This window comes from Rhopilema esculentum, chromosome 1, assembly GCF_057945365.1.
Source record: "Rhopilema esculentum isolate cy_ngs chromosome 1, ASM5794536v1, whole genome shotgun sequence".
NCBI lineage: Eukaryota > Metazoa > Cnidaria > Scyphozoa > Rhizostomeae > Rhizostomatidae > Rhopilema > Rhopilema esculentum.
Genome location: NC_142815.1, coordinates 2,373,564 through 2,396,278, shown reverse-complemented (window position 1 = coordinate 2,396,278; position 22,715 = coordinate 2,373,564). Strand labels below are relative to the sequence as shown.

The 22,715-nt window shown below is 36.1% G+C and overlaps 1 protein-coding gene across 1 annotated transcript; it reads left to right on the top strand.

Moving 5' to 3' along the window:
* Positions 1-596: 596 nt before the first annotated feature.
* On the top strand, positions 597-21,642 carry LOC135690389 (uncharacterized). Its single transcript, XM_065207937.2, has 6 exons — positions 597-777; positions 10,821-10,867; positions 16,627-16,789; positions 17,685-18,032; positions 18,277-18,546; positions 19,872-21,642. Exons 1-6 carry the CDS (start codon positions 732-734, stop codon positions 20,180-20,182), a joined length of 1,185 nt encoding a protein of 394 aa, XP_065064009.2. The 5' UTR covers positions 597-731; the 3' UTR covers positions 20,183-21,642.
* The last annotated feature ends 1,073 nt before the right edge of the window (positions 21,643-22,715 follow it).

Here is a 22,715-nt window from a genome sequence, read left to right as displayed (position 1 = left end):
GGACCAGGACACTGCTCGATAAGCATAACTTCTCAATGCCCTAAAACTACCTTCGGATGCTAGGCAGAAACAAATCAAATCAAAAATCAAACATACACTCTCTTTTTCACAAGAACCAGTAAATTTAAGTTCAGGTTGACTGTTCTTTATTTTTTTCGAAAATCTGAGGGTGTAAGCAGTGCTATTGCTAGCTTTTTCGCTCTAAAGAGGTGTTCAGGTCTCATTTGCCAACAAAGTGAGTGAAACAGCCTTAATTTGCTGACAAATTTGAATATTCACCAAAAAAGCACCCACACATCGCTAAAAATCCTCGATTTTGAGATAAAACGTTGTTCAAAATTGCATTTTGCAGAAGTTCAGCCTCAGCTTGTTCTTAATTTGTTCTTAACTTTTGACCAATTTTGAGGCTCGTGTTCTTATAAAATTGTTCTTATAAAAAAGAGAGTGTATTGTGAGAGCCCATGGCCCCTACGCAGGCATCGTCATGGTTTTAGAGAATGATACCCCCTGTTCAGTTCCCACTCTCTCTTTTACCAGAACAATGGCGAAACAAAAGGACATAAAGAGGATCTTACATCCCCCGTTGTGTTTTAATATCTGTATTTGCTTTTGGGTGAAGTTTCATGAAATTGCAGATAAAACTTCATTGCGATCTTGAAGGGTGAACGTGTGAATACCGCGGGAAGTAACTTACACATCACAGGCCTATTAACATCACAGATACACTAAAGATGGAGAGAGTAGTAGCTGGACTTCTACTTTTATTCTTTTTATCAAGTAAGTTGCGAAATATTTTGTTAATTAATTACCTAAACTTCGTTATCCTACAGTAGGAAGTGCACTTTTACCATTAAAATACTCTTTAAAATCTCGTGATATATTTAGGCCCATCGTTTTAAATGGGCTTCGGTGGTAAATGTCATTTAATTTTAGAGAAAACATGTTTAAAATGGAAAGTTTGTAGGACGATAAAGTAATTAAGAATGATTTTGGTGATTTTAATAAGCTTGTAAAGTTTGCTGAAGTAATTTGAGTTGTACTTTGTGGGTTTGTTTAAAATTGGGAGTCAAACCTCGAAGAATTAGCATGGAGCTTTAAACTGTTCTAGAGAAGAAAATTAACAAAGTTTCTAAAAGAAGTTAATAATTAATGGTCAATTAGCATTTTCTTGAAAATTTGACATATTTTCATGAATAATTGATAGTACCTAATGATTTGTTTCTAGAAAGATCGAGGTTAACGACGAGTCGGTGTGAGAAATTATGAATTCTTAAGGAAAAGTTGAATGAAATTTTTGAATAAAAGAGGAAACATTATGAATGAGGGAAACATCTGTTTGAATTTTACACAATGCAACCAGGAATTCAGATTTAGTTTCAAAAACGATAAGATCTTTCCGCCAATTTATCTTCAAGTTACCATCGTAATCTAAATCGTGGAAAGAAAGTTACGAACTTTGAAACAAATAAACGTTTTACACAACCATGTTAAATGTTTTATTATGTTAAATAAATTGTTTTTATTACTATGTCAATTTATGTTTTTCCCTTGATGTTTTGCGATATACTAATATTTTATGAAAACAAACAAAACAATAAGAGAAAACCGCTTTATAATAAACAAAAGCAGCATATTTTCAAATATTTGCTTTTTGATTAGTTAATCGAAAGAAGCATTCAAGGTAATAGAATCGAGTTTGTGAGTTGAAAAGTTTGCCAACAAAATACCAGACAAGGAATGCAATCTTTAATGTTGTTTGAATGGTCGAGAAACTTTAATTTTATTTAAATGCTTTGTTTTCTTATGATTTCAAACTTCATAACTAGTAAATTTACTTGGAGTCTTATCTGTTAGTTCATTGACAAATTCGTTTATATTGTCATATAATATGTGACATTTGTCATGTGTCACTCTGAAACCTTTCAACAGAAAATTCTTGTCTTATCAACGTTTTAAGTTGCCTCGACAAAATTAAGAAACAAATATATATATATCCTTTAGATTTTAGATTGTTACCATGGATTAACATGTTCTTAAAGACAATTTTCTGAGAGCCTTAAAGAAGGAAATGAGGTTTTATTTATTAATAAGATAATTATCTCTCTGTGAGTTACCAAAGCGTTAATTTGAAGAAAGAAACTCATCAAGACTTTTTCATGCTCTGTCTCAAGGATTTGAATCTAAAGCTTTGCATTGAATAAAGACTGAAAAATTTGTCATCATTTAAAAAAATTTTGACATTGATATCAAAACATTAATAAAATCAGTTTTCTGTCAACAAGGTACTTCAAAACAGAAGTTTCATGATTTCCATAAAAGAATGAAAAAACTGTTTTACCAGGTTTTTATTAATTGCTGTTTGTTGTTTGCAAATGCATTTTTTTGCACCTGGATTAAAATTTGTTAACAACGTTTGATTTTTTTGCAATATTCTATACCAAAGGTTTTTTTCTCAATATTATATACCAAAAAAACTATGGGAACAGTGTGTCTCTATGAAATTTGGAAAATATTTGCGTAGCCATTCAACATTTTGGCCCCTAAAGTGTGTCAAGCAACTTTTCTAACTTGTTAAAGAAACATTATATATATTTTATGTCTCTTTCCTCAACCATTTTTCTTTCCTCCAGTTCTTTTTCATATTAAGTAGCTGTTTACATTTGTGTTCCAGTATAAGGAATGAAAAAACTAGTACACTAGGATTGGTGCTTATCACAGAAAGCGAATCATTACATAGATGCATTTAGATTGCTAAATGCAAGCAGAATTTTAATAGCATTATAACTGTTTCAACATCAAGCAAAAAACCTCAACTATTTCCATTAATGGGCAGATAAGTGTCTTTTGGTAGATTTACTTTGAGCAGTTTCCTTTGAGGTCTGGTTTCTGCTTTGTGGCAAGAGCCTTTGGTATAAAGAAATTAGTTTGTCTGCCTCCTTGCAAAGAAAAAAATGACCCGATGTTTAGTTATATGACTAAATACTTTGACCCTCATTGGAAGACTCATTCCGTAACATTAACAAGCTCTTTAACTAATTTGGACATTTAGAAATATTTCATGATGTTCTGGTAACTGGATTCAAATCAAAAGTTCTTAAAATTGATTTTTTATAATCCTTTATTGAAAAGATTGTTGATTTTTAGATATAAGAAATACTTAGCTGAATTTACTTTATGCCAAATTTTATAAGTTTGTTGTATTTTCAGCTCTTTATTATATTGTTTCTGTTTTAGAGTCCGTTGAAAGAAAAATTCACATGATATTGAGTTGAAATATGTTACAATGTTCTGTTTATCAGTTAGCTTATAGATGTAATATTTTACAAAGATTTTTGGTAAAACTGCTAAATATTGGGTTTAAAAAAAACTGTTAAAAGTTAACTAACTAACTTATATGGTATATCTAAACAACGAGAACATAAAAAACGTTTCCTTATATACATAATTTGTAGGAATGTACGTCTCAAATTCTTAGAAAAAGTTGATATAAAAACTTTAATTCCCAGAATTGAGATGTGCTCCCTTGCTTATGTATTTGGGATTAATGTAACTGGGTTATGTCCTAACATGCGAGAAATTACATCATACTATTGGGAAAAGTAAACTCTAATCAAATGATCAAAGATTTTCGAAATTAAAAACTTCAGAATTAGTACTATGTATTTGTTTTCCATTCGATAAGGTCAAGTTTTATGTTGGTTGTTCATCTTGCAAATTAGAAGACAATTTTTATAATTCACTATGGTTTGAGAAATTTAAATTCACCAACTTTATACTGGAGAAGGTGAAAAAGTTTTTCAGCTATGTCATTTCATATTACACAACCAGCATTTTGGAAATTTCTTTCCCTTTCTGCCTATCTCCAAAAATATTCCAAAAATTTAGCTAATCTCTCACACCAAATTCCTTTTCTAAAATTCTTCATTTGGGAATCATGTTACATTACCACGAGAATGCCCTGAGCAGATTTTGCTCAATAGATGACATCTTCTATTGCCATTAGAGAAAAGAATCTGTTTCCGTTTGAGTAATAGAAGGTAATTGAATTTGGTTTCATTACCAAGACAAAATTTCTTTAATGTGATGACTCTGATGGGAATGTTTTCAAATATTTCCTGGTTACTGTCATTTCGTTTGAAATCCAGGCATTCATAGTTCCGTGTTAGGTTTGTCAATTTTTTCTCTTCAAATTAGCCGAAAATAGTTCATAGCATTGGAATCTTCATGTTTGTCCAGATAAGTCTGTGTCAAAAAATTTAACTTACTTTAGACAACCAGGCCGTGAATTAGGCAGATTTCAAAATTTAAATTTTCCTGCAAATTTCACTTGTAAAATTTCACTGCAGCAGCAAATTCCGGTGAGGAAGTTTTAAGAGATATATAAATGGCTTTGAAAAAAGCAAACACTTAGTAAACTAATTGGTCAACCTTCACAGTCATGTGCTCGTGTTTCTGATTGGCCTATTTCGATCCACAACTGGGTATATATATTTCTTAGCGTAGAGTTTTCGATCTATGTTCTGACGTTTTAAACTCTGAAGAGTGTCAGACGAAAAGCTTTAGTTTACTAAATGTTTGCTTTTTTCAAAGCCATTTACAAGTTTTGTGCCACCAAAAGATTGTTCAAATATATAAATATTCAAAACGCTATATCTCGGAGCTGAAAAGTTCAAACAACATAAAGTTTTTTACGAAAGACTAATTTCAGCATGATGATTTAAAAACTGGAAGCCATTTTTGAAAAATATCTTAAGATAACGAGATAAGAAATTGATAACGTCAACTTTGTACCGGGAATTGAAACTTGGGCCCGGTTATAGAAATATGTCCGCTATAATACGATACGTATTATAAAGATTTTGTTGTCATGGTAACGCAAAGGCTCGCATTAATGGAGGCAAGCCAGAGGCAGTCTTGTTCAAACACGTCTAGCCCCGACATTCCTAGCACATATTTTGCAGGCATGTTTATTTTAGAATCGTCAATTGAAACTGCTTACTCATGAATCTCAATGTGTGGAGATTGCTCGAAACATATTACTCATATCAAAATCAAATATCTCTGCCGGAAGTTTCATGCGCATTTCAAAATTTACGAGTTTTTTTTCAAAAACTCAGGAAGCCTTTTGTATTTCAAGGAACTGAATACACAGAATTTCGTTGGTTCCTAATTTTTTGGGGAGAGGAAGAAGGTGGATGTGAATAAAGATATGCTGCCAGAACCGATCAAGTTATCAAAGAAAGAACTTTTCAACTTTTATAGCATTCAAGAAAATTTACTTTTCTTCAACGCAAACAAGTTTCTTGATATTTCTCCACCATATTGAAAGTTTCTTAATATACTAACAACCCCAGTTCTTGAGTATAAAAGGTTTTATTTAATGTAATGATATTTAATGTTTTATTTGCTTGTAACAGCAAAGATTATAATTTTGAACATCCCCAAGAACGCCCGATTTTCTCCAGCCGTGACTTTTAGTCTTTTGCTGTTACAAGGGATCTCATTTTCGTCAAGAAAATTTGCCAATCAAACATTTTTAGGGGTGATTTTTCATATAAAATGGGGATTGCCTTATAGTCAATTTTCTACACCCCTTGTTACTAGAGTTTATTGAGGGCTTAGAGTTATTCTTTTGCCTGGTATTAAACTCGAAGCTATGAAATCTGAACGAAAGGCGATATTTCCTATTCCACGAGCTCTCCACGAGATGCTTTGACCCCCTTTTTATGAAATTCAAACTGGACCCCCGTGCTTTTAAATCAATTACAGTTACAACCACATCTCTATGGTTACAACTCACATACATCCACGCCTCCCATGAATAAAAAAGAATTCGAAAATGAGGCTCCCTGTCAAACGCCTCCACTCTTTGCATTGTTGCTAGGCAATTCCAAAATGGCCTTTTATTTTAAATCTTTTTTCTTTCTAACAGAAAACGAAGCGAGAGGCTTCTTGTGTGGGTGGCCCTTTTTTCGTATCTTTTTGGGTCCTTTCAATTATATTGCTCAAAGAAAAAGCAATAAAATCATGCTTAAATGGGAATTAATCGCTTAATTCGAGTTAATACCCGCGGGAAATGTGCGCAGATTCCCCTTCTTCGGGTTGTCCCTCACGTATATCCTTAGTAGGCTGTCAATATCAAATCACTTCAGCTATTCGCAATTACCTTGTGGTGTTTTCTACGAGACCTTGCCATAGCATATTTGTTTTAGCACAGTCATGCTGCACGAGTCACGCCATGTTGTATGCTTTCCCCCCTCCCATCCCTGTCCCCTTGTACAAGTTTCTCCTTCTGCCTTATCCCGTTGCATACTTGCTCCTGCATTCTCCGGCCTTACTTCTTCTCACCCAAACATTCGATTGTGTGACAGCAATGGCGGCGCCAGCCACTAAGCTCTGGGGGGAGGACAAACCAAAAACATTTATGCCACGCCATTTTAACCACCAGAAAACGCCCTTTTATCAACAGGGAACGCCAATTTTATCCGAAGGGAACGCCTATGACTAACTTTTGCTTGAAAATTGGCAGTTTGAAAATCATAGGATTACATCACAAAAAGTACGTTGTTAAAATATTACCCCCCCCCCAACATTTTCTCATCAAATTTAGACGAAATACAAAATCGATTCTGATGAGAACTGGGGGGGGGGGGGGCAGTCCCTACTGTGTGACAAATATATCAGTCTGATTGGCAGGGTAAAATACTAAGGCATTTTTTCCCTGGCATCAAACACCGACCATGAATTGCGTCATTGCTTAGGCAAGGCAAGGGCTGATGCACCAAAAGCCCGAAATGTTGTTCCTGAGATTTGGGTTTCGTTTAGCATAACTGAGGGGTCCCCGCGTAGGAATTAATTACTCTTTGGATGAATGTAGCAATGATAATATAAACTCCCGTTTTATAATGAAAACTCCCGAGAACTGAAAGATGCTGTCGGTTAAAAATATATGTCCGTATCTTTACTTGTACAAGTGTTTGACCCCAGGGAAGAACTTTTAGGCAAACTCTTTTTGCACGCTAGGGTCACATTGGCTTGAATATCGGCTAGATATCCTCTGTTTGGTAATGAAGCTGTGCTGCGTGTCCAAGCGTCCGTTGTCAGGAAAGGTGTGTCCGTTATTTGGAGTCATCCTTTGTTGGAAGTTGTCCGTTTGAATTGGTGTCCAAAGTGTCCGCTGTTTTGAGTTGTCAGTTTAAAAGGTCTGTTGTTAGGATCTGCCTACTGTTTTCAGGTTTTCCTTGATTAGAATTGTCCGTTTTTGGGTCCTCGGGTGTTAAGAATTGTCCGTTATTTGGCTGTATCCATTAACTGTGCCCGTTTCCATTTTTGGTTCAGTTTTCATTACACATTTATCTTCTAAAGCCCAATTTATTTAATTTTACTGTGACATCCGCCCCCCCCCGTCTACCGTTAATGATCCACGCGAGAGAGACAAATATTTTGCCACAAAGTAAGTTCCATCACCTCGAGAGACAACCAACGGATTAATCAGGATCAAAGTTTCGTCTTCCAATTATTTCTCGGCTTCTTTGTCACAGTATCAAAAAATTTATTCTAAAAACCAAACTTTTTGCGTTTTCATTCACAAAGTCTTGTGGTGGAATTTCACTCATATTTCTTTTCAAACACACTTGTCTCATGTTACAAATGGGATCAGCGATGATATGTCAAAGCCAGGATTCTGTTTTCTTTAGTTAAAAGATTCATTCAAAAGTTGGTGTAAATTTTCCAAGTTTATGCAGTAATGAGGCTTATATCAGAGCAATCACCCCTTTCTCCACAATTCTAAAAGGATTTTTAAATTTGTGTCGAGAATACAAGCCCAATGTACAGAATGTTATCACAGTCAATTTCTAGAAAAAGAGAAAGAAATTGTACAAAGGAACATATTTTGCATAAAATTTTAACATCAATTTGGTCTCGGAAAAGAGTTTGGTCTCGGAAAAGAGTTTGCCACGGCACAGCGCCACAGTACAGAATAAGAATTCTAATTCTGTGGCCACAGACACAAGTAAAACTAGGCTGCATGGCTGATGCACGATACTGTAAAAGGCTTGCAGCTCTGGTTGAAAATTCTGTTCTTCCCTGAAGTTAGGGAAACCTCTTCTATACGCCTGTGGTTCAGTTGTACTAAATTCAAACCAAGGCTTGTTACAGCCAATACATGTTCCATGTATAACCCAGCCGGTGAAAAGAAAGCAATTGTCAATTATACGAAGAATATTTATGGGGATATTATGATAAAATAGGCTGCTGGTCTGATGTGAATAAGCTGTTAAAACGGGAGGCGTTTATTTTGAAGGGGTTAGGGTTAATTTAATGGCCAGTTTAAAGGCAGTGTGTTGCGCTGCTCATTGGCAATTGCTGAATTTTGAGGGTCCCCAAAATTAGAGAAGCGTGGCAAATTAGTACAACTGATCAATAGAGTACCGAAGTGATGACGTCATTAAAATATATTTTTAGAATTTCTGAATTTTGATCCCAGAATCTGAAAGAGCATCATGAAATACCTCTAAATATGCAAAATCAGTTAAAGGCACTACGAATTGGTTGAGATATGGCCACTTGAGCACAGGCTCTTGCCCCATCAAACCTCTGTAATTTCGTCTTGGCTCATAACTTTATGAACCAGGCCAGAATAACAGTAATCCGTTAGCAAACTTGAAATCTTTCATTGGTCATAGCTCGTCCAATTTTGAACATATCTAACTAATTTTGTATATTGAGGGGAGTTTTTAAGCTGTTCTTTCAGATTATGTGGCCAAATTTAAGAAATTCTAAAAATATATTTTTGATGACGTCACACTTCGGTACTCTATGGCGAGTAAGAAGTGTCCTTTGTTGCTAATTAAAATGGAATTTTGGACCGTATTCACTAAAATGGAAATTTTGTTCTTTGTTTCGTTAACCCAATGAACGGCGTGACGTACTGCCTTTAAGGTAGAGTCCTAGAGCTGTGACTTCTGGACAGCCAAGCCGCAAAAATCTTGATACTGCCCTAGGGAAAGGACCCAGCTGTCATGGTCGCTCTTTTTCTCCTAGTTAGTGAAATCAGAAACAGTATTAAAGGCAATCTGTCTCGTTGTGGATTGGTTAACGAGAACAATAGCTGGAACAATAGCCTAAACACGATTCCAGCGCTCCGCCATATTTTTTACAATGCGATAAATTAAAGGGGGACTGGAAACAATAAAAAATTCCTTTGTTCTTATAACCAATCAAAGTCGTGACAGATTGCCTTTAACCTGGTCCACACGTTTCACGCCCAAACAAGATAAAACAGAGACATTTGATAATCAGCGCCTTGGAGAGATAGGAGGGGGGTTATTGCCCCTCCTGACCAGGACGTTCTATTGTTGAAGACAAGGACTCTTGTCTACGTTTTTATCAGAAAAAAGCTCTGAATTCACAGCTGACGTCCTTTGATCACAAAGACATTTGAAAACCCGTTATTATCAATCATAAATTTTCAATAGGCAAGTGGTACTGATTGGGCAAACTCAACAGTCACGTGCTCGCGTTTCTGATTGGCCATTTTCGATCCACAACTGGGTACATTTAATTACTAGCGTAGAATTTCCGATCCATGTTCTGACGTTTTAATGACGACTATCAGACGTAGAGGTTTAGTATGACTCAAAATTTTCGCTTCAGGTTTTGGTTTTCAAAAGACATTCATCATCAAAACAAACGACTTACAATTAACTGAATAAATACGCGATTTTCGCTCCTATATCGATATTGACAAAGCGAGTGACAATATAATATGAAATACAATATGTTCTTTATTTAAGATAGCTCGGAAACAGATTATATGGAGGCAAATTACGACAGACGTGGATCTGACAGGGCCTAGAAATTCAATTTCCTTCTTGTTTGAGTTTAGCAGTGTTTTGAAACGCTCTGTGTCTGAAACTGATTATCCTCTTTATACGTCAAATTTGCCGAAGACAAATAAAAAATTTTGCCAGTCCATCAGGCCTTAGTGCACCAAAAAGCCGTTAAAATAGTTACTCAAATGGAAGTTATTATGTATTTTCGTCACCACAAACCACAATCCTCGCCACTACTCAGTTTGAGGGTTGTTAATTCAACCAAATCTTGCTCTATTCATTGCACTGTGAGTTTCGCTCAATAAACAGAGCCAGGGACATAAATTAACGGATATTTTGAGTAGGTGAGGGTACGAAATTCTCGACTGACAATAAGCAAAATGTAACTTTGAGCTAAGTTTGAACAGGCAAGAACCGAGGGGGGGGGGGGGGGGTTTGGCCTTTAATTGCGAAAGTAAAATACTTTTATTTTGTAAATATGGCTGTTGTTACAACTATTTATCTGGGCTGCCCCCCCCCTAAAACAAAAAGCTGTATATCGGCCTTGGCACAGGCATCTACTGAGTGGCAGAACCAAGTCATTAGATGGTTCGGTCATTTCCTTTCTTGTCTGTCAGAATCCCCTTTAAAAGTCATGGCTCTTTAGTTTTTTAAAGAAATTCGCAAGGGTAGAAAGTATAGAACAGATTCTGCCCGGGTGCGGAAACTTGGTCAAATATTGGGGGCAAGCCTATTGTTTTGATAAGATGACATCACCGCCCCCTCGCCGCCCCCTCGCCGCCCCCTCGCCGCCCCCTCGCTCCCCCAGGTGTCCACCACTGATTCTACTCTTACACAGTCACACGGAAGCATTAGAACTATCCGTGTAATGGTGCTTTTGGCATTAATTAGAGGCATGGAGCGTGTATTTATTAGAGGTAATTAGGTATTTGTGTATGTGTGGAAAAACTTATTTTGTAACAATTCCTCCCTTTCTTTTTGTAGAAACGATGGCACTGCATATTGTTGTCTCGCCGGATGAGGCTGCAAAGGTAACGAATTGCGTAAATTTTCAATATTCCAATCTTTGCTTACAGTCATTGCAGGTTTGTTGCAAAAAGTCAGCTCAATTGTGTAAACGAGGTAGAGAAAGTCACTGAAAGAGGGACCGTGGCCTGGCCAGGGCCGTCGCTAGCTTTTATGCTCAAGGTGGGAGGGGGGGGGGGTGCTCGGATACCATTTGCCAACCTACATGGTGGGCGAGCCACCCTTTTGCCGACATATTTTAATGTTTGCCGACAAAGCACCCCAAAATGGACAAAACTCCCCGTTTTTACACTGAAAATTTTACCAAAGGGGAGTGGTGTCTCCCCCTTCCCCCTCAACACCCCTGTAGCAACGGCCAAAGGGCGTTGCCACATTTGCTGTAAAATTGAATGAAGCTAAATTCGAGTGAAGTGCGACAAAAAATGTGGTACAATCACTGCAGAACTGAAAGAGACACACGGTGGTCCCTCTCTAGTTGCCTTTTTGTTCCTTCTGTAAGATAAGTTTTGTTCCTTCTAAACTCTTCTGTTTATACCCCAAGAACCTGCTTCAAAACACCTCTCTGTGCTACTCTTAAAACTCGAGATAAAAATGTCTACGTTGGAGATTGTTCATCCATTCCGTTTTGTTTACCAACAGCTAGCATGACAATTTCCTGATGAAGAATTTTCAAGTTCCCAAACAAACAGAAATTCACAACAAATCTTTGAGCCACAGAATGTGATCTCGTTATTTCCTGCCTCGATTGCCAATGCCTTTTCTTCTTTATATGTGAAAAAATGCTCGGAATTGCCTTGAATTTTTCAGGATCCTACGCCATAAATGAATCACCACCCCAGGCGACTTGTGTATGGCTTACTTTGAGTGATGACCCCCGTCGCACGGTGACAAACAAGGGAAGGAAACTTTGTCGGGCGCCACTCGTTTTCTGTCGACTAAACGACAGGTCATCAGTGAGTTTGTTTCCATCAAATGTGTTTTGCAACCTATGTACATTTTCTCATCGCAGCCAGAACTTTGCTGTTAATTGTTGTTTGAAAAACACACTTCAATGAAATTACTTTTAAGCACAAATTCCATGTGTTTTTGAAAGATTCGTTTGGTTTTTTTATTCATTTGAATTTATTGTTACAGAAGTAAATCCCTTCAACCTTCATTAAAAAACAACTAAATAATGAAATAAGTTTCATTTAGAAATTTGTTTCACAAAGTAAAATCCCATTTCAGAACCAATGTTTGGTTGTTCCTAGGGTCGTGTTTTGTGTTTAGTCTAGCATTTTAAGTGCATCTGCAACTCACGGACTCTTACAAATTCTTTCTTTGCCGCAATTTTTTATTTCCAATTCTTTCTTTGCGGCCATTATTGGGCTGCGACCGTTAAGACCCACCATCTTGTTTTCTCATCTTGACGTCAAATTCCTAGTTACCATGGGAACCAGTGACCACGCAGCATACCACTGGGGTCCAATGTAAACATGTAGTGCAACTTACTGGGTGCGTAGGACAATCTCGATAATGGCGCTGGCACTCAAAGCATGTTTGAAATATCTCCGAACTTCAAACTTTTGATAATCTGCGTTGGTGTCGTTGAGAACAATCAATGCCAGAGAAATCTTTGGTTTGCTTAATCAACGAAGCACGCGCTTGATGGAAATCTCGTTAATTATTTTATGGCTGCACAATCTGAGTGTAACAAGATTAATTTTTCGTTCTGACGATGCTAAAATAACAAAAGCGCATTTTATTGTTAGCTGAAAATTCGTGATAATAATGGGCCTGATTTTGATATCTTTTTTGCCAGCTTCTAAATGGAATCCAGAAGATTTTCTTACCCCATCAGATTTCTCTCAACTTCTTTGATCTTTTAAGTTGAAAGTCTGACAACGGTTTCTTCGATCTTTTAAGCTGCTGTTTCACGTTTTGAGCTTTTCAAGTTCGGAGTGCGCTTGGTTAGAGTTTCTTTACAAGGCTTGCTTTGTAGACAAGAAATTATTGGACATTCGCCCGTTACTTTGGATTTGTCCGTTTGTTTGGATGTGTGGCTACGTCTGTTTAGAGCTGTCAATTTTTTTGGATGTCTTCGTCAAAGTGGTTCCTTTACTTCTTAGATAAAATATTCTTTGACAATGTCATCTGTCCGTTGTTTGTAGTTGTCCGTTTTGTGAGGTGTCCGTGGTTTTAGGTATACACCATTTGAAGGCGTGTCGCTTTCACTTTTTCAAATAATGGCTGCCTTCAAACCACTGCTAGCCCACCGCATCACACATGTTAGAGCTGCAATATTAGTTGCCACACATTTGTAACTTTATTACAACAAAATGTTTTATGGATCTCGGTCTTATATTTCAAAAAATGCCTTTAAAAAACAAACATTTTGAAACATGTTTTCTAAGGCTTTTTGTCTGTCACTCTTCAGAGTTTAAAACGTCAGAATATAGACCGAAAACTCTAAGCTAGGAAATATATATACCCAGTTGTGGATCGAAATAGGCCAATCAGAAACACGAGCACATGACTGTTGAGGTTGACCAATCAGTGCCGCTTGTCTATTGAGAATGTTACCAATGGAGTCCTAAGGTGAAAAGTTTTCTGACGTTTTAAACAAAACGTCAGAAAACTTTTTGTTTAAAGAAACGTTGTTGTTTTTATAAACAAAACTTGAAAATGGCTTTGAAAAAAGCAAAGATTTGAGTAAACTAAAGCTTTTCGTCTGACACTCTTCAGAGTATAAAACGTCAGAACATAGATCGAAAACTCTACGCTAGGAAACATATACCTTATCTAATTGTTGATCGAAATAGGCCAAGCAGAAACGCAAGCACATGACTGTTGAGTTTGCCCAATCAGATTGCGCTTGCCTATAGAAAATGTTACCAATGGAGTCCTATGTAAATTCAGTGTAAATTCTCAATCTTTGTTACTGAATTCGCAGAATTTTTTTATTGAAGTTTCATCGCTGCAGCCTACGTGAATCTTAACAACATGAGTAGGCCCAATTCCATGATCAAAACAAAATTAGAAAATGTTCGGTCGAGGTTGCTGAATCAGTGCCGCTTGCCTATTTCATATATTTCTAGTCTTATCTTTTTGGCTAATTACTCGCATGAAACTGTCTGTAAACAACTGACTCTCTCATGGTTGTTTTTATCCGATTCTTTTGATATAGCTTAGCTGCCTTTTTTATCGTTGTTTTGTCAGGGAATTCATTTACTTTAATTTACTCAGACATGATATACAACTAACTCTGCCAACGAACTTAATTAATGTCCTTATTTTGAAATTAATGGAGGTTAACCACTAAATTTGATAGGCAAATATGATCTGCTGTCTATTATTCGACAAATGGTTTAGTGATTGGAAGCAATAATACACTCTGAACTTCCATAAACCTTGGTAAGTAGGCCTAAATGCCTGTGTAGACAGATCACAAACATCCTGCCAAATGGCTTGGGCCCAAGCAGTAGCGAAGCCAAGGTGCTAGGATTTTCCAAGGCTAGTTGAATTATGGCAAATTGGGGGCCCTCACCCTTTTGAACGCCAGAAAACGCCTTTTTTCAAAGATATTTTTTGCCATTAGAGGGAAGGGATGTTCGCTCCACCTTGTCTCCCTCTCAGTACTCTACTGAGAAAATATCTCTGTGTGCCTCTGAAATACTGAAATACTGGCAAAGTAGGTGTGTATGATTCTTGGAACCCACACATTACGCTATCAATACTTCAATTCACTTTCCCAACTCAAATTTGTTCCTAAGCCCGCTATTGAAATTCTTGTTTTGGGAATTTTTTTAACTGCTAGTTTTAACATGACAATATTAAATCTATTTCTTTTCGTATTATTTATCTTTTTGTGGTCTATTTTGTGGTTAATTTTAAATGCATGGAAAATATGCCTGACATTAAATACCATGTTATTTCATATTTTGCTTTTCTCTCGCTGATATTCTTTGTTACATTGTGCTAGATTTTCGTATTAACTTTCGTCTTTAGAAAACTTAATATTTTAAGTCCCTAATTTAACTTTTTGTTTATAAACCAAGTAAAGAAAGCTGAAATTTATTTTGTTTTGCACGAAGAAAGGACCTCATGAGATTTAGGCCATTGTCTGCATTTTTCATGTTTTGATAAGAACAGATTCATCATGGGAATTAGTCACTCCTTTTTTGAATTTTAATTACTTTCGCACCGATTCTTTGCCCTCTGGGGGCGTCAAAAGCTTATATATTTAATCCACCTAAATATTATTCAATGATAGCATGCGATGTCAACTTTTTTTATTAAAGATTTAGAATTTAAGTTGCTTTGAAGTTTTGATTACGGTAGACAATTAGGATTTTTGTCCAGGGGGAAGTTCTCGAAGCTGAAGAGGCAAGTGAACCGCGCTAGAGGCGAGGTCACATCAAATCAAACAATGTCAAGCAACCTGGTCACAGAATAGGAAATAGGCAGAAGGGTAACTCTCGTCGGCTCCTTTGTTGTTTTTGAATCCCGAGTCAACAATAGAATTCCTTAATGCCCCTTTAACCTCGATTACATTAGATGAACTTAGCCATGACAAATTGTCATTCATTAATCAGATATATACGAATTATGATACATAATTGAATTTGTTCACTATCATGGAGCATTTCGTCTCAAATAAAGTTGTCGACTTTCATTATTTTTTAAAATTTCCCCGACAGATACATGCTAAGCCTCGTATAAGTTAACGCATGCGCTTGTTTTTTCATGCTTCACTTGATAGGCAGGAGTTCCCCTTCTGCCTAATTCCTATTCTGTTATCTGATAGAATCAATTAAGGTCACGATGAGCAAGATGCATAATTTAGGACATTTAACTGTTTCCTGTCGATCTTGGTTTTGGCTATGTACTCTCTGCTCAATTAGGAAGTCAGTTATGGAAGCGGGACATTTCCGTGGCCCTGAAGGAGGGGTTAGCAGGGGCTTTTCCAGGGTTATTTCGAGAGTTTGTAAGGGTGTGATGGAGTTACTTAATAATTATAATGAATGTTTAACGAATCCATCAAAAATGGCTCTTCACTGCTCAATTCACAATTATACAGTTTCTGAACTGGTTTACCTTTAGTCCTACTTTAATAACATCATATTTTGAATGCACGATGCCCTTATTACGTCATGGTCTCTTTACGTCATATTCTTATATAATCATGTTCTCTTTACGTCATATTGTTATGACGTCATGTTTAATTACGTCATACATGTTCTCTTTACGTCATATTCTTATATAATCATGTTCTCTTTACGTCATATTCTTATGACGTCTTGTTCTAATTACGTCATACATGTTCTCTTTACGTCATATTCTTATAACGTCATGTTCTCTTTACGTCATATTCTTATAACGTCATGTTCTCTTTATGTCATATTCTTATGACGTCTTGTTCTAATTACGTCATACATGTTCTCTTTACGTCCTATTCTTATATCGTCATGTTCTCTTTATGTCATATTCTTACAGTGTCATGTTCTAATTACGTCATATTCTTGTAACTTGATGTCATAATTACGTCATATTCTTGTAACTTGATGTCATAATTACGTCCTATTCTTATATCTTCATGTTCTCTTTACGTCATATTCTTACAGTGTCATGTTCTCATTACGTCATATTCTTGTAACTTGATGTTATAATTACGTCCTATTCTTTTATCGTCATGTTCTCTTTACGTCATATTCTTACAGTGTCATGTTCTGATCACGTCATTTTCTTATGACCTCTTTTTTAATAACGTCATGTTCCTTTACAGTTAATGAAACGAGATGACGAATTCTCCAAAGGATTGGCAGGTTTTATTGATGAAAAACTATCGGGCAAGCAACATGTAAAAGTCACACGCAGTGATAAAGTTGGTGAATTAAAATCAATGATAAGAGAATTATTAAACAAAGCTGATGAAAGCAAAACTCAAGGTTTGTCGATCAATTTTTACATTTGTTGTTTTCTCATCTTAGCAAAAATTATGCTTTCTTGAATAATTAAAACTTTCTTCTTCGTATTAAAATTATTTCTTTCGTCTTTTAAACTGTCTAATTTCAAGAATTCTTTCTTCACCTTCTTTAAATGCTAGCTTCTTTCTTTTTTACATCTTTTCTAGTGAAGATCTTCCCTCTTTCATTTTCTATCTTTTCCTTCTTTTTTTTCATTTTTCTTCTTTCTGTCCTTTCCACATTTTTCATAGTATAAATTATGATAAATATTGCTGTAAAACGTATTTTAATTAGTATTAACTAAGTAACTAGTATCTACTTTAGTGGGTACTCATATATTTTTAGGATAGGGGTGCTAAGGTAGGGGCACAAATCACCTACCCAAAAAATAATTTCTAGCATAAAATTAACCCAAATAGATAATTTTTCTCAACATGTTTCGTTTGAAAATCACATATTATCAATTTTTACAATTTTCTCATATTCAGGTTCAAAGAAATATATCCAATTTTCCTGACCCCTAAAAGTAATTGAGCAATTTACCGACAAAAAAGTAACTTTTTATAAACTCTGTGAGTTGTAGTAATATGGAAAGAAATACTCTCTTCGAATAACAACAAGATCTGTAATTTTAATGTGTATCTAACGTGCTCGCATGCTTGCTTATTCCTTTTTACCTTTTTACCCCTGTGTCCAATACATAACACACTTTTTGCTGATGTTTACTAAAAGTAACCTGGGCATATCTATCCTAACTATATACGAGTACCCTCCTTGAGATTTGTACTCCTGTTGCGTGGTAGGGATGGGGTATTCCCCCCATAGACCTTCCTGGTCAGTGACACTGCTCTAAAAAGACCGATTTTTCATTTCTTAGAAAGAAAGCAAGTATCACCACCCGCCCTGCCTCTTGATACTCAGACAAAAGAAGTTTCAGACCTGGAAGTTTTGGTGAAAAATTTGCTTAAGGAAGTTCGCAACAAGAGAAAGAGGGAACAGGACGGATGGGTCCATTGGGGAAAGAAGGAAGCTGAGAAGGACGACAAAAAGGATTCTGCGGAGGATTCAGACGATGAGCTTGCCAGCTTGTACAAAAAGTTGAAGGATTTTGTAAATAAAGAGGAAGCGAAGGATGAAAGCACTGGGAATGCTGTTGTTAGCGAAGAGACAATAATTACTGACTCTGGGGTCGGGAAGAATGATGTTAAAAGATCAAAGGCCAAAGGTGAGATTTTATGTGTAGTCTCTTAGTTGACGTGAATACAGAGGACTTAAAAGACGTTCCGTTTTCTCTCAAGTTTAACTCATTTGTCTCACTGTGATATAAAATCTATCAGTCTATCAATCAATCAATGTTTCTGTCAAACGGTCACGCGGAAGGTCATGGCAAAGGACACACTTTGTTTTTATTGGTTTTCCAAAAGACCTTTAATGCTTGCAGTAAACCTTTTTATTTGTTTTTACCATAGGTGCAGAATCTGGCCTCGTTTCTAAATTGGACAATCTTATAAAAGAGATTACAACAAAGGCCAAGGTCAGCCATTTAAATGTTGGAGATTTGTCTTTGAACGCCATTAAGAAGATGATCGCTGATAAAGAAAGTTCTGCTGCTTCAGATGTCAAAGAGCCAGAGGTCAAAGGTCATCCAAAACCAGAAAGTGATAAAGAAAATGATGTATCACTTGACTCGCTTTTAGACGATGCCAAACAGTTGCTGAGGAAATACAAACCAAAATCGAGTGAGTTTGGTAAATCATTTTTAGTTAAAAAAGAGCAAAAAATACTTTTATGATCGGGTTACTAGTGATGACGTCATGAAAATCTAATTTTGGATTTTGAATAAGCGGTTCAATCCAGTTAAATGAGACATTCATGGGAGACATCACCAAACTTAGCGAATGTCCAACGTATCGGGTGGACGACTTTTGCTTGTAAGAAAGCAATGAGAATCGAAAGTCAGTGCGACTTGGTGCAAGTCCGAGATACCCAGGGACGACTTTTGACGTATCTAAGATAGGAAAATCTAGTAGGAACTGAAAATCAGTCCGACTTTGTGAAAGTCAGAGTTAGCAAGGTACGACTTTTGACTTACATAAGATAGGAAGTTCCAACGGATACCGAAAATCAGTGCGACTTGCTGAAAGTCCGAGATACCCAGGGTACGACTTTTGACGTATTTAAGATAGGAAAATCTAGTAGGAACTGAAAATCAGCCCGACTTGGTGAAAGTCAGGGTTAGCAAGGTACGACTTTTGACTTACATAAGATAGGAAGTTCCAACGGGAACCGAAAATCAGTCCGACTGGGTGAAAGTCAATGTTATCCCGGCTACGATTTTTGACTTATATAAGGTAAGAAGTTTCAATGGGAACCGAAAATCAGTCCGACTTGAATACAAGCTCCAAACATCGTGTTTATAGCAGACTTTTAAATTTGTACTTAAATTAGTTTCACGGATTTAAAACACTATTATTGGAACAGTTTTTTTGCAGTACAGAACCTGGAAATATTAACCAATATGTTATAAAATGTTTGCTTTTTTCAAAATCATTTACACTATTATTTGCTTGCTGAAACTTTTATCTATATGTGTGCAAATATTTTTTAATTTGTCGAACGTAAATTGTACAATGAGGCTATTATAGAGTACCGAAGTGATGACGTCATAAATATCTATTTTTAGAATTTCTGAATTTTGATCCCAGAAGCTAAAAGAGCATCATGAAATACCTCTAAATATGCAAAATCAGTTAAAGGCACTACGAATTGGCTGAGATATGGCCACTCAAGCACAGGCTCTTGCCCCATCAAACCTCTGTTATTTGATCTTGGTTCATAACTTTATGAACCAGGCCAGAATAACAGTAATCCGTTAGCAAACTTCAAATCTTCTGTTGGCCATATCTTGCCCAATTTGGAACGTATCTAGCTAATTTTGCACATTGAGAGGTATTTTATGCCGTTCTTTCAGATTATGGGGCCAAATTTGAGAAATTCTAAAAATAGATTTTTTGTGACGTCACACTTCGGTACTCTATTGAACTCGAGCTTAAATTTTTGACAGGCCATAGTGGAGAGAGTAAATCGGATGAGATTGTGAAAGAAGACGTCGCTGTTGAGACGACAACAAAGTTGAAAAGAAAAGACGAGCAACGCAAAGAATTGCTGGCGAAGCTGATCAAGCATTACAACTCATTAATGAAGAGATCAGCAAAACCATCAGATGATGTGGAGGACGAACTGGAAAAGCTGTCGAAGAATCTCAACAAGAGAGAAGCTCATACAAGCAATGTCAGTAAAGAGACTGAAAGAGCCATTAGGGGATTTGATATCGAAGTAAGTGGTAAGAAAAAACGCAGCTCGCATCCAAAGTAAATATAACCCCTGTCTGTTTTATTTATCAGTTTTCGTGCGTAACAAAAGAATCTCCAAATATAGTATTCTCACACCCTGTTTAGGCCTATTTTTAGAGTCCAACAAAGTACCAGAGTAAGTAGGCCTAAAATTTGAAAACTGCCCCAGTGAAATTATGCTAATAGCGCCCTGTGTTTTGAATTTCATAGCTTGTTTATTTGCATGCATTGCTAAATAGCATCAGACCTGTTTTACATGCTGAACAGGCCTAAAGACCTGTCTTTAAGCCTGTTTCTAGAGTCCAGAAAATTGCCAGCATTGATAAGTCTTGAATTTGAAAAATACGCCAGTGAAATTGAAAAATACGCTAACAGTTCTCTGTGTTTTGGATTCCAAAGTGCGTTAACTATAAACAGTCTAGATACCTTTAGACCTGTTTCACATTGTCTTTAGGCCTATTTCTAGAGTTCAGAAAATCACCGGCTTTTCAAAATTTTTACAGATACTCCAGCGAAGTTCTACTTAAGGCTCCCACTGTTTTGAATTCAAATGATCGCAAACTTTACAAGATGCTAAATATATCCACCCCTTAAAGTCTTGACAGACAGCTCCATTGACTTAGGCCAACATGCTCCAGCTCCATTCCAAATATTTTTAGCTTTAATTTTTAATGATATTCCTTGCAACTCTCCAACGTTTTGGACTTTCCCCCCTCGTTTAGCTCTTGTTGTATCCTTGACCATTCTTCAAATTAGCCAATCTGATTGTGACCTCAATATTTCTGTTTTTACTCTTCACCCTTTCTTATTGCAATTTTTTATCAAATTTCTTTGTTGACAAAAACACAAGTGTTCAAATATAAAATTCATATATCAATTAGCTTAAAACAATTCGAGATAAATCTTTGGACAACTTACTTATTCAAGAATTCAAGTGTAATATTTTTTACGCCATGACTGTCCCGCGGTAAGTCGCAGTATTCTGCGGCAAACGTTCCCAGTAAGCTTGTTCTGCAGATAACCGCGTTGGTATGTATTTGAATACAAAACCATGAAAGCATTCCTTTTTAAAGCATTCCAGATTTCTAGTATCATATTTTTATTCCACAAATTGACATACCTTAGCTTGTCCCGCGGTTGGTCACGGTAATTCAAATCATTTCCTGGCTGGCAAACGTTCAATAAGCTTATCCCGCGGGAAACCGCGCTTTTGTAACAGTTCAGGCAGTAAAGTCATATTTTTATATTGTAGAAGCGCCATTTTTAGTTAAAGCAAACATTTTCTATAATTTTTAATTGCGTTTTATAATAGTCCTCTGAATAAACTTTTATAAATAAACTCTTCGTCCACTGAGCAATATGACTTCGCAGACTTTTGACGCGAAGGAAATTTTTGATAATATTTTGATAATCCTTGAACACGCTGTCTTGTATGTAGATTTTTAATAAGTCTTTATACAATTAAAAATGATTTTATTTTGTTCCTTTTGTCTTTGACTGCACTTTTGTGTCATTTTGACTAGGACTTCAAAAAGTATATTTTTGGAATTTGGATCTTAAAGGCAGTATGTCCCCCATTGTTCTCGGAATCTCTTTTCATGGCCGCGATACTCGTGCATCGTTGATTCAATGCACAAATAAATAACCAGAATGAAGAACCACAATAGCGTAATTTCCCTGAGCATCACGAAGGGGACAGACTGCCTTTAAAATCTTGAAAAATACGAAAAGGTTTCTCTAAATATTCGAAATCAGATATGGGCTGAGATAGGAGCAGTAAAACACTTGAAGTTTGCTAAAAGATATGTTTGCCTTGGTTCGTATAAATCTAGAGCCAAGCCAAATCTCAGCAATTATTGCGAGATCGTCTATTTTACCGCTCCTGCTTGTTTACCCGGACACTGCTCGATACGCACATCTTCTCAGAGCCTTAAAAACGACCGTTGAATGGACGTAAAAAGACCTAAATACGAAGCAATAACAGCATTTAATCTTAAAATATTCATATAAAATAATCAATATACAACTTTAAATAAGATACAAGTTTTTACAAGCTGCCTTAAAGGATACGAAAAACTTGCAAAATAGAATTTTTATCAATTTTTGCAAAAAATAACTGAAAATAGAATAATATAATATTTATTCAAAGAAATTTTCATAACGAATAAAGAGAACTAATTAGTGAAACTAAAAAACTTGTCGTCTTGAAAACTCCAAAGTGGAGAATGAAAAAGAATTCAGATCATACAGTGAAATAAAAATGAATGCGAATAGAAATCATCTATTTGCCATACCTTAAACCAATTCTTCTGATGACGGACGCTTATAGAGATATGATAAACCTCTTTGAAAGGTATATTATATTTGTAGATATGTTATATATTTAAATATATACTGTAAAAGCTCTATTAAGCCCGTGGGGGGGGGGGGGGGGAGCTTACAGTACTTAATCTTTTAAATTTTAGAGAAAATTGCTTGAATGAGAGGGGGTCCTTAATCTTTTCAATTCTAGAGAAATTGCTTGAATGAGAGGGGGGCTTATTAGATAGAGGGGC